Source organism: Dermochelys coriacea, chromosome 19, assembly GCF_009764565.3.
Source record: "Dermochelys coriacea isolate rDerCor1 chromosome 19, rDerCor1.pri.v4, whole genome shotgun sequence".
Taxonomy (NCBI): Eukaryota; Metazoa; Chordata; order Testudines; family Dermochelyidae; genus Dermochelys; species Dermochelys coriacea.
Window position 1 is genome coordinate 19,795,053 of NC_050086.2, and position 13,121 is coordinate 19,808,173.

At 40.5% G+C, this 13,121-nt stretch overlaps 1 protein-coding gene across 5 annotated transcripts in view; it reads right to left on the reverse strand.

The window, feature by feature from the left end:
• Window positions 1-13,121, reverse strand: part of ZMPSTE24 (zinc metallopeptidase STE24) — a 103,137-nt gene that overhangs the window by 38,539 nt on the left and 51,477 nt on the right. For 3 of the 5 annotated variants that reach the window (XM_038377738.1, XM_043506240.1, XM_043506238.1), the window contains exons 4-5: window positions 12,247-12,363; window positions 5,149-5,301 (exon numbers count right to left, since the gene is read on the reverse strand). The exons of 1 other annotated variant lie outside the window; for it this stretch is intronic. In XM_038377738.1, the coding sequence (XP_038233666.1) occupies window positions 5,149-5,301; window positions 12,247-12,363 (270 nt within the window). The remainder of the gene's footprint in view (window positions 1-5,148; window positions 5,302-12,246; window positions 12,364-13,121) is intronic. One more of the 5 variants, XM_043506239.1, reaches the window with a different exon arrangement.

Here is a 13,121-nt window from a genome sequence, read left to right on the forward strand (position 1 = left end):
GCTTACTTTGCTTAAGAGCCTTTGGTGAGGGACCTTGTCAAAGGCTTTCTGAAAATCTAAGTATACTATATGCACTGGATTCCCCTTGTCCACATGCTTGTTGACTCCCTCAAAGAATTCTAGTAGATTGGTGAAGCATGATTTCCCTTTAGAAAAACCATGTTGACTCTTCCCCAACAAATTATGTTCATCTATGTGTCTGGCAATTTTGTTCTTTATTATAGATTCAACCACTTTGCCTGGTACTGAAATCAGGCTTAGCAGCCTGTAACTGCTGGGATCACCTCTGGAACCCTTTTAAAAAATTGGCTTCACATTAGCTATCCTCCAGTCATTTGTACAAAAGCTGATTTAAATGATAGATTAAATTGATAGGTTTCATGAGCGATGTACCCGAATATTTGGATGCTAATATCTAAATTGTATCATTAAATGTATTCACCTAAATTTAGGTGATTGCAGATTACGTACCATATGTATTTTATGATCTTTAAACCAACCTTTGTACTTTAAATCTGCCTGAAGTTCCTTTGCTTTCATGCAGCACTGCTGCTGACACTTTGCTTGCATTCACCATGCAATTTTTTCATAGATGTCCATGTTTCCACAGCCAGTCCATAGCTGTGTTTGAACAGCCTCTTCTTCCCACAGTTCCAGGAGATACAATGACTCCTGTCTACTCCAGGCAGGACAGCATCTAGTGTGTGGAGCCAGCATGGTTGGTTTGAGTTGATCAACTACTGAAGCCAAGGGTAAAATTTGGGAAAGCAACGAAGCGACTTAGGAACCCAAGTCCCATTGAAAATCACTGGGACTTGGAGTATAAGATCTGAATTATCTGGAATATTTAGAATTTAAACATTCCAGTTCCCTATTTGCATTTCTGGAGTTTCTTGTATCTGTAGCACCTAATTATTTTTTATTAGAGATTTAGCAAATTTAGAGGTTTCTCCTGCAGACGTAATTATGATCTTTGGAGCTTTTCAAAATTTCACACTAGAAGACTAAATCCCCATCAATGGGGACCAACTTGCCATATTCCATTAGTTGTCCTATGACCACCATCTTTCAAATTCATGCCCCTCATTTTCTAGGACTTTCACCCTTCATCAAACTATGGGCAGACTCATAGCCCAGTCTGCTTGGTTGCATGCACTATTATTCTGGATTCCAATACCTTCAAATAGTTCTCCATACCAATGAAAACTACAAGAATATTGTTATTCTAGTTGCAGGCTTTGTTGTACTTCATAGGTTGGATGTAATTAAGAAATGGGCCCAAAGGATTGCTATATTAGAACTTTATTCTTGAATTACTTAGCACAAGGGGCAATGCTATAATTGTTTGGGAGATACATACAGTACACCAGTAGTTCCCAAACTTTTGTACTGGTGATCTCTTTCTCAAAGCAAGCCTCTGAGTGCGACTCCCCTTATAAATTAAAAACACTTTTTTATATATTTAACACCATTATAAATGCTGGCTGCAAAGCAGGGTTTAGGGAGGAGGCTGACAGCTCGCAGCCCCCCATGTAATAACCTCGCAATCCCCTTAGGGGTCCCGACCCCCAGTTTGAGAACCCCTGCAGTTCACAATATCTTTCCTTTGCCACTTTTCAACTGCCTTTCCTTCTTCTGTAAACCTAAGATCTGATACAAATACATTGTTTATAATGCACTATGGACAATTATTCAAAAATTAAATTTGAAACTGACAACGTATGTCAAGGCTAGATTTATGATAATCTATTAAAATAATTTAAATTAAGAGGAAGAACTCTGTGTAAGCTTGCAAGCTTGTCTCTTTTACCAGTAGAAGTTAGTCCAATAAAATATATTACCCTCATCCGACTTGTCTTTCTATACAAAAAATACTAAGTAATACTTATTTGCTGCCAAGTTGGAAAGTCAAACTACTGAACTGGTGGAAGTCAATGGCAACACATCTGGAACCAGAGTTTGCTGAAGCGCCAGACCAGCTTTTGACAGCCATAGACTCTTCTCTGGGTACAGAGAGACTATTTCCTTCATTTCAATTTATTCTACTAGTTCAGTTCAATGACTAGCTCATTCAAAAGTTAAGAAACCATCTGGGAGTTGAAAAAAGTAGGAAAGCTTGTTTTCCTTTTCCAATTTATGAACAAAAACTAGGTATCAGAGAATGAGATGTACTCTTATAAGATCTTGAAGGACATAGGGTGAGATCCATGAAGGGAATTGGGCATTGCAAGGCTGAATGTCACAGAGCGCCTAACTTTTATGAGCCTAGAAAAAAAATCACACAATCCACAAAGCTGAGTTAAATGCCTAGGCTCCTTACACAATGAATGGGGAGAGACAGGTGCTTAAGAAAGTGATCCACAAAAGTCAGCATGCTAGGTGAAAAGCTGCCTAAGCTAGCCAATAGGAGATGCCGAAGAGAGGAGGATGTGCTAAACCCTGCCCCTCTCACGAAGACAGGCACCTAAGTCCAGGCTGCAGGAAGACACCTAATTCTGCTTAGCAATCCACAAACAGGAACCCACCCCAGAATCAGACAGCTTAGGTGCCCAAGGCATTCCGTGCAGGACTCCACACAAGATGGGGAGGCATGGTGTGTGGTGAGTTAATAATGGAAGAGTGATTGGACCAGGGACAACTGGATGAGAGAGAAAGAGAATATGACTCTGTAGTCCAATGGTTAAGGCACCCACCTGGGAGGTGGGAGAACCCATGTCCAGTCCCCCTGCTTCAATCATTCTTTCATTATTTACTTACAGTGTAACAGCTTCAACGGGAAAGAGAAGAAGCCCCACGTCAGAATATCCCATAGCTCAACTGTTAGAGCACTCTCTAGAGAGGTGGAAGACCCTTGTTCAAATCTTTTCCCCCTCTACCTGGGGTGGGAAATAAGCCTATGATTCCCACAACCCAGGTGAGTAGTCTAACCACTGGGCGGAAGGTTATAAGGTGGGTGGCAGCCACATCACCAGCAGGATTGAACTGGGACCTGATCCACCAGGGGTGCCTAGTGAGTGAGTTTAGGTGGCTACAGGGTTCAGCAAAAATTCTGTAGATCACAAATGGAACTTAGGTGTCTAAATCTCTGGTTTAGGCACCTAAGGACCTTCACAGATCCCACCCACACTGACCAGAGATAATCAGTTCAATTACAGATCATACTTCCTTTGTTTAGTTAATCAGTTTTAAAGGCAAAACGTGTTTTGATAAACTTTCTTATGTTTCCAGCACATTTAAAGGTAGTTTTATTTAATAAAGTTAAAATGCTGTTTTTGTGCACTTTTAATTGAATTTCCATCCAAATAAAGGTTGACACAAATCACAAATAAATAAATAACTGTTTATTAAATAAGAAATGCGTCATTCGCCATTTTCTAAAATTAATAAATTAAGAATTTGAATAAGTGTAAGTTAAGCTATAGAATTGTTTAAATAAATGTGTATTGATATAACATATCCTCCTGGTTCGTAAAAGGCACCAAATTTAGTGCAAAGGCTACACTTAGTTACAAATAAACCTGTTTTAATGGTTACCAACCAATGACAACCAACTTTTTTTTTTTTTTTAAAGGAAAAAGGAACTAAAAAGTACGAACGCAAAACATGATTGAAGTCAATTACTTTAAATACCTTTGATTTAAATCAAACCACTCTCAATTTGGAATAAAATAAAGTTATTGCTGGTAAAGCCTGCAAACGGCAAAAACTGTTGGAAAGGCAAACAATGATAAGGGCACATCAGTTCCACAGAGCAATCAAAATCACCTGGTAAATTGGGCTCATTTCAACATGGGCTTTAATGCAGCCAAATGCAAAGTCATGCATCTAGGAGCAAACAGCACAAGCCACACTTATAATATCAAGACCTGTATCTTGGAAAGCAGCATCTCTGAACAGGACAGTCATGGTGGAAACCAACTGAACATGAACTCCCTGTATGATGCACTAAGACAGTAAATGCAATCCTTTCGTTAGCTAATATATTTTTCTAGAGGCTTTGTACATTTTGTATTTATGCAAAGCTGTATAGTTATGAACCCAAACTTCCAGCATGCTTTTGCACTTATGCTAAGCTTATGGTGAATGGTGTATAACCTTTGTTCTTTGTGTGTGCTGAACTTGTCAGGAGTAAGATGTGTTCTGTTAAGGATTGTTATATATGAACTGTTGGTAAGTATCGTTAGTATAAAACAGTTTATGTCACTATGGTCTGCTGCTACTTGTACTCTACAGTTCATGAACATCTGGAAAGTTATGATGGCTGGTTGGTATAGATGTCTTTGTATAGTGGAAAATAGATATGAAACTAGATAAGGAAAAGGGGTAAGGTGTATTAATCTTCTACTTGCTGTAAACAAATGGACAAAAATATGTCAGATTAACTCGCACTTCGGAGCAGACACAGATGATGTGAGCTGTGATTGCTGTGAGACCACTTCCCAGAGATTGATCACGTACAACCCTCTCTGTGCCAATTTTTCTGTTTAATAAACCGATTGAGTTATTTGACATTTCATTAATCATTAATGAAAAACGAACCCTAACAATTGAAAACAGAAGTAGGGAAATAATACTTTCCCTACTTCTACTTGATACTACTTCTGTCAACATTTGTGAGATCATCACAGAATACCAGGTCCAGTTCTTCCATCAACCTAGCTACTGCCTCTTGGAGAGGTGCATTCACTACAGCGAAAGGAGAACCCCCCGCATCACTGTAGTGATTGTCTACACTGAAGTGCTACAGCAGCTATGCCACTGTAGCATTTTAAGTATAGACATATCCTAAGTACTATGTAACTGAGGACCAGTGGCTGGATGCTTGAAAGAGGATGTCAGATACTGTTGACAGAAATGCACATGTAGTCAAACTATTATTTCTTCTTGATAGAAGACACTTCAATATTAGATTAAATGTATTTTTCATTTAAATGTCACATTAATAAGCTTTTATGAGCATTCAGAGGAATAATAAACATGAGCTGCTGCTGCTGGACTAATGATAGTTATAAGATTGTAAAGACTGATAGGGTTCCCACTTTAAATTTCTTCCAATTTTAAGAAATATATTATTTAAAAAACTCTGTGCACTATACTCTGAGAACAAACTAATATTAAAAATGGACAAAAAAGTATCTCCATACTCACCAAGGAAACAACTAATGTGAACAGCCAGGCATAAATGAAGAAGTATTCTCCCCCTATTTTAATAATGTAAAGCAGAAGAGAGGTCACAGGCAACAGAATACACTGAGTCACGATAAACTTCTTGATGGCATCCTTAAAAAAAAATCCCAGAGTCTGTAAAGAAAGAACATTAGTGATATTCATATTGTAAGGTTTCAGAGTAGCAGCCGTGTTAGTCTGTATTTGCAAAAAGAAAAGGAGTACTTGTGGCACCTTAGAGACTAACAAATTTATTTGAGCATAAGCTTTCGTGAGCTGTAGCTCACGAAAGCTTATGCTCAAATAAATTTGTTAGTCTCTAAGGTGCCACAAGTACTCCTTTTCTTTATTCATATTGTAGTTATCTAAGTGGCACTGTGGGTTAATGAACTGGTCTTTCACCTAATGTTCAAAAATTATTCTACGTTACAAGTAAGAAGAATACAGCAATACTGATGTGTGCCATGGAGCAACACAGCAACAGCAACGATTAAATTTTGAAAGAACAGTTACTTACCTTTCAGGAATGTGGTTCTTCAAGATGTACTCTCTACATGGATTCCACTCTGGTGCACATGCACCCCATGCATACAATATAGGATTCTCTTGATCATCAGTATCCAATGGAGCTGCACTTGCACCATAGATGTCCTTGCACCCCCACCCCCCACTCAAAGATAAAAAGGGTAGAGTGAACCCAAACAAAATGGGAATTTTTCGTAGTATTTTTATGAAGCCTATGTGTGCCTCAGCTTCCCTCTGTACTTTCCATTGCTATCTGATTAGGAGTCTATCACAATTGGATTTGCTGGCAGAGCTCACAGTGTGAAATAGGTTTCAGAGTAGCAGCCGTGTTAGTCTGTATTCGCAAAAAGAAAAGGAGTACTTGTGGCACCTTAGAGACTAACAAATTTATTAGAGCATAAGCTTTCGTGAGCTACAGCTCACTTCATCGGATGCATTTGGTGGAAAAAAAACAAAACAAAAAACAAACTTTTTTTTTTTCCACCAAATGCATCCGATGAAGTGAGCTGTAGCTCACGAAAGCTTATGCTCTAATAAATTTGTTAGTCTCTAAGGTGCCACAAGTACTCCTTTTCTTAGTGTGAAATAGGAGTGCTTGAGCCCAGAGGCTCAGCCTCTGAGTGGGTGTGGCTGCATGGCCTACTCTGAAGGAAGAAAGTGAAACCCTTTGGGAGTCTATTACTGAAGGGATTTTTCCAAGAGACTGTTTAAAAGCTGGGGCACAGTATCAAGACTGTGGATCTGTGATGCTTGTTTTTTTCTAAGCCGGTGCGGACAAGCCTCTTTCATACAATAGTGTGCTGTTTGGCTTCCCTCTGGTTTTAATAGAGCTTGGGAAAGAAAACTGGAAGGTAAATCAGCTGATTTAAATGAAAATTTAAGACTTTTTAAAGAAAGAATTTGGAATTAGGCCTAAGAATTACATTGTGTTCCACAAAGACTAGTTAAGGTGGACCAAACATGAATTTCTTCTACTCTCCATGCTTATATTATGTCGTCTTCATAGACAAGTGGCATAAAAAGCAGTCTCTGAGGGGATCAGAAGGGGGACACATCAAACCAGTAATACTATGCTAAGGTCCCAGAAAGGAGGGGGCTCCCAGACTGAGGCAAGTACATGAATGAGCTTCTTGAGGAATCTAGCAACTGTAGGGACGAAAATATGCTACGAACCTGAACAGGTGGATGATGTGCCCATATTGCTGCTAACTATACCCTTTCTGGATAGCCCTGAATGTTTTAGGGCAAGCTGACAGACCAGAACAACAGAAATCAGGGCTTCCAAGGGAGAGGGGGATGTCCATTAGAAATTTTATTACTACATATCAAAGTTTTCTGAACTTCCATAGAACAGCTTCATTGGATGACCGCTAGCTAGCCAGAATCCAGGCTGCCAGATAGAATGATGCTAGATCTGGGTGTAAGATACGACCTCCATTTTTGTGAAACCACACTGGGTAGAACAGATGTGATAAGCAGCTGTATTGACAGATTTATCAGATGAAAGTACCAGAACTGTCTAAGTCAAGCTGGAACTACCATAATCACTGAGACTGAATCTTGTCCAAGTTTCTTCAGGATCCTTGGTACTAATGGGATCAATGGTTAGGCATACATGAACTCTGCTGTCCATGAGGTGAGGAAGGCATATGACAGGGACCCTGGGATCAAACCTCTCTGAAGCAGAACATCCAGCATTTCTTGTTCTGGACTGTGGCAAATAGGGAGGCCCCAAAATAGATCTACCCACAAAAGATACTCCGCATAATTGAGTTTCACAGTTAGCTTGTGGTTGTCTGATCTAGCTATCCTAGCTGATCCAATGGGGCATTTTGTAAGCTTGGAGGATGCAAAGCAACAGGTTAGATTTGAAGACCAATGCACCAGTCCTAATGACTTCTTGACAGAGCCAAGTTGATCATGTTCCTCCCCACCTACTGACATAATACATAGCTGTTGTATTGTCCGTCATCACTTAGATTGTGAATCCCTGTAGCAAGGGTCGAAATGCCACACATACTAGATGTATGGCTCTGAGCTCGAGGACATTAATGAGAACTTCCTGAGTGGGGGGGGGATGAAGACACAAGAGGCAGAGTCCAAAGTAGTCCAGATGAGCTCCCCATCTGAGTGTGTGGCATGTGTCATCGACTTCTTGGCAGGAGCTGCTCTATCTGGGACACGGTGTTGCAGTTTGTAGCAAAGCTTACTAAGGAATAAGAGACGAGAGAAGATCTGTAGTATGTGAGGAGCAACTAGTGGCCTAAACATCTGTGCAAAAGTTGCTCTAGATGCATCTGATACAATGGAATGTTCAACGTCTGCTTTCACTATGGCGGACAGGGCTTTGTGGCTCCAGTCTTTGGGAATATCCAGAAAGGGCCGAACGACCATTGAGGACCGGCAAAAACTCAATGGACGTGAACATTCTGTGAGAAGTCCTCTCCTCATTAGATTGATGCTCACCACCTGAATGCTGGACCCAAGGAAGCAACTACATGCACAGACTAATGGTATATAAAAGTGTGACCGGTGCTCCAGGTGGATGCCTGACAAATCTACTGCATAGCCAGGCTCTTGTTTGGCCCAGGAAGTTGAGCTAGGATTTGCAACCTACAACATAGGCCTTCGATACAAATCCAAGTCAATTTTGCTCTGGATGCCTTTTATCCCTTTTTTGGAGTTGTGGTAGAGGACAAAGATGTGGAGAATGTAAAGTCTTGAGTTCTAAGGCGGTAACGTTTTAGGTTTCTATGACAAAAGGGCACCTTATTACAAAACACTAGGAAAGAATCAATGTTCCCGACATAGCACCACAAGACGATGGCTGCTACAAAGACTTTTGGAGATAGCAAGCAGACGGCAAATGCCTCACTGACTGAGCACGAACAATGAGATGGGTGAGCAGGGTGAAGAAAAGTAAGGTCTACTCTCTAGCTTTTCCATTTCCTGGACTCTAGAAAGCAGAGGATGAGAGCCAATTAACTGGCTGAACAACAGTCTTGAGAAAAGAAGCTTGCCACTTGAAGTGATGTAGGATTAGACCATTTTCCAAGACATCTGGGGAAAACAAAATCCAAGGTCTAGGGGAGTTCTGAATCTCTTCAAAAAATACTAAAGCAGAAACAAATTCCCGACACTATAATAGAATTTGGAGGGGACTGCCTGCAGAACTTAAGGAGAACATCAGTTGCCTGACCAAAGAAACCAAAAAATTTAAAAGGAAACTTTCTCAAACCAGGGTTTGAGGTGAAGATTATCTAGGCCTTTGCGAACTTCTGGGCGTTGAGACAGTAGATATGGAACTAGGGGGAAGGCAAGCAGATCCTGGGCTGACAGCATCAGCAATTCACAGAACCAAAACCTAAAGGGAATCAATGATGATTATCTTTCCTCTACAACTTTCAGATTCCTCCAAATTCAGTACAAAGGGGTGAGGAAAACTTACAAATCTCTTCTTCCTTCTCCATTCCAAGGGATTAAAAAGGCATCCATCGTTCAAGTGTCTCTGAACTCGCAACAAAATCAGCATAAACTGGGTAGGCGTTCTTGGCTGTGGAAAGCAGATCCAGGCCTGGAGAGCCCCATTTTCATCAGAATGGCCATGTGTTCAGGAGCCTTTCCCTTGACAGGAAGGCATTAGAAATGTAAGAACCTTACAAGATGAGCTGGTCTGAGGGAGGTAAGATAATGTTTTGCAAACATTATAAAAATTCGCAAAAAGAAAAGGAGTACTTGTGGCACCTTAGAGACTAACAAATTTATTTGAGCATAAGCTTTCGTGAGCTACAGCTCACTTCATCGGATGCATGTGGTGGAAAATACAGTGGGGAGATTTATCTACACACACAGAGAACATGAAACAATGGGTTTTATCATACACACTGTAAGGAGAGTGATCACTTAAGATGAGCCATTCTCCTTACGGTGTGTATGATAAAACCCATTGTTTCATGTTCTCTGTGTGTGTAGATAAATCTCCCCACTGTATTTTCCACCAAATGCATCCAATAAAGTGAGCTGTAGCTCACGAAAGCTTATGCTCAAATAAATTTGTTAGTCTCTAAGGTGCCACAAGTACTCCTTTTCTTTTTGCGAATACAGACTAACACGGCTGCTACTCTGAAACTTGTCAGTATAAAAATTGCTTCTACAAACTAGTGCCTTGCTCCAAGTTCTGCTTTGCCTAAATAAGTAATCCACTAGATATTGTCCAGTTGGATGAGGACAAGGAGATGTGCTTCTTGACGAGTATTAGGGCAAACTGCATGGACTGGAGTTTGCAAAAAATCCATACATTTCTTTGCCTCCTTGGCCAGGTGCCCTAAGTCAACCCAAAGATAAACATTGCTCATTGGCTTTGGAAATGACTGACCAGTAAAAGATGTGGAGAGGCACATTTTTGTTTAGGTACATGAGGCTTCCACCAGCCCACAGATTGCCTAAGCGGTGCTAAGAAGGAAATTACTTTTCTCAGAGTTGATTATAAAGTCCATGACTGTAATTAACTGGGCTGACCTTTACACTTGATGACTCTGCCTGCCAAGAAGGATGGAGTACCTAGAAACTCCATTGGTACAGTATGCATCTTCTGTGAGCAAAATACTGTTGCTATGACAACCACTTTGGAGAATACACACAGGGCAGATAGTAGGGCAAGATGATAAACTGAAATATTCATGGTCCAGAGCAAACATCAGGCAACCTCTGCTTCATGAGAACATGTTGTCCTGCAAAGAGGAAAAATGGGTCTGTGCTCTTTTTGCTTTTTTATGAAGATGAATGAAAGGCTGAAAGGGGTTTGGTTTTGAACTCACAACACCCTTCCCTCAGATGTTTCTCAGGCATTTGAGTGAGAGAGAGAGAGAGAGAGAGAGAGGAGCGAGTGTGCGTGCGCGCGTGTGTAAAAGAAGTGAAATAAAACATGAAGTTTTAAGTATTTTGAACAGATATCATCTCCCTTCTCAATTAATTACGTTGTGTTTCCGTAGTATCTGTGATGTCATATTCATACCATCTCCATGGCCCACAGGGAATTTCAGGAAAAAATTGCTAGGTTGGACATGTAATTCTAATGTGTGAAACCAAGAAGATTTTGGGGAGCAGAGTGCGGGGGAGCAGGAGAGGAGATATGAGGAAAATTTTCAGGCCTTCTTTATACATCATAGTAAAAAAGCCTCAGTTATTTTTCATTTGTGAGTCACCTGTGAATTGATGGAGGCAAAACAGTCTCCTGATTCTACTGTAGTAAGGATGAAGTAACTGTTACACTGGCTCTACTTTGAAATGTCTATAAATGACAAACAAACTAGTTCAGCTACTTTAGATCTAGCTTCGACTCAGTCCTCCTGGCTCCTTGGAAACTGCAAGTAGAAATGAGAAATTCCCAGGGCATCTGGTACAACGCTCTTGCAGGTGAAGCAGATAAATTCTCTACAATATGATAAAGGGCTTCCCTGATTGATTTCCCAACTTTCAGCCTGTGTTAAACTGGAACTTTCTGGTGGGCTCTGGGCCCTACAGTCCTTTCCTGGAGAGATATATTGCTGTGCAGACAGCTACAGCCAAGGCTTCAAAGTCCACAGAAATAAATTGCCTATTATGATCTGGATAGAAATGTTTCCCTCTCACAGAAGCAAACCCTTTCTTCAGAGGAACTGGAAAGAACTAGGGCCAGGGAGGAAGGAAGGAACCAGACCTGATTTACTCTGAGGAGGTACCCCTAGCTGAGCAAGAACTAATGCAGAAATTGAGAAGGGGAAGCTCTCTGAAGAGAGAAATCCTGCCAGTGTAGGAGGGAGACCTATGCAGGTGATGGGAAAGGGGCAGGTTAAGGAAACTGAAGCTGCTGGAACAAGACAAGTGAGTAGTTTGTAGGAGATGTGAATGAAGAGATGACCCTTTTGGTTTAGCAGAAGGCGGAATTCATGAGGCAGATTAAGGAGGTAAACCAGAGATGGTGCTCTCAGCCTCACTCAATCAACTATATGCAGTGCCTGGATTTGGGTGTCAGAAGTGCTTCTGGGGAGGGCTAGGCAGCAGCCTGGCAAAGGAACACTCACTAGACCTCTTCAGCATAAGGGGAACCAGGCTGTAGGAGGCAGAGACAAGACCTAACTGACAATGGAAGTGATGAGACAGGAGAGATTCTTGGCTACACAACTAGGGTATATATTTCCTTTTGTCTTTGCTGCAACAGCTGCCACCATCTTCCCTGAACAACTTGACATAAGACATTACTGATCCCTTCGTAGGTGCTGGTGTGATGTTTGTGTGAGGGCAGCTGCAGAAAGAGCTAAGTACTAAGAATTCATGGTCTGAAACAGGTGGTGATCTGATGATATAAGGGAAAGCAGAAGCTGCCACATCTGGGTATTATGGTCAAAACATTCAGAGATTTAGGTTCCCACAGAAACATTAATGTCACATTGCATGTGGTAAAAGAAATATCACTGGCAAATAGGACATATTTACAGATATTTGTCCAACCTGGCATTTTCCATAAACTATCTTTAATTTGGAAAGCTATTTCCGTACATGTATATTTCACAGTACCTGCTGATTGAAGCCATGTTTCTCCTCTATGACAAAGGTATTATATAGACTCCATGGTAGGCCAGTCACCGCACTGAAGAGCGTAGCAAGCAGCAGAAACACCAATGACTGAGTGATCTATACACAAGAAAGAGTTCCTACATAAAACTTCTTACAACATAATTTAGACATCTTATTGCCAATAAAGCAAAATGTATATAAATAGTATAACAGGAACTGGCTAAAAGTTAAAGCTAGATAAATTGAGGCTAGAGATAAGGTGAAAATTTTTAATGCTTAGGGTCATTAACCAATTGAACAACTTGTGTCTGGAGATGTAGCAGGTTAATACTCCAAGTGATTGAATAAAGTTTGGATGTCTTTCCAAAAAACATGATGTAGCTTAACCACAACATTTGAGCTTAATGAAGGATTTACTGGATGAAATTCTTTGGCTTATGCTAAGCAGCTTGGACTAGATGATAATAATGGTCCTTTCTGGCCTTAAAATCTATGAATCTATAAACACGTTTATTAGTATTTGAAGATACGGTAAGAAATATACATGGCAAAGTGCAAATATGTAAAGCCCAACAATGTAACAGACACAGGATGACCTAATTAGAGCCCAGAATAGAGGGGGAAGTTACATACACAAATTTGATAACAGGATACCCTCCTGAGTCTTGATTTGTTCCAAAGTATTGACCATTGTTAATCATGTCCTATCACTTTCCATGGAGGATAGAAGTCAATTTGTCCAGGATGGCAAGGTTTTTTAATTTGACAAGTCATTGACTAAGCTAGATCCAGCATGCATTTTTTGAACAGAGAAAAAATACAACTGGCTGACTAGAACAATTGAGCATTTGTTCCTGTGTAGGAGCTTTCATCAA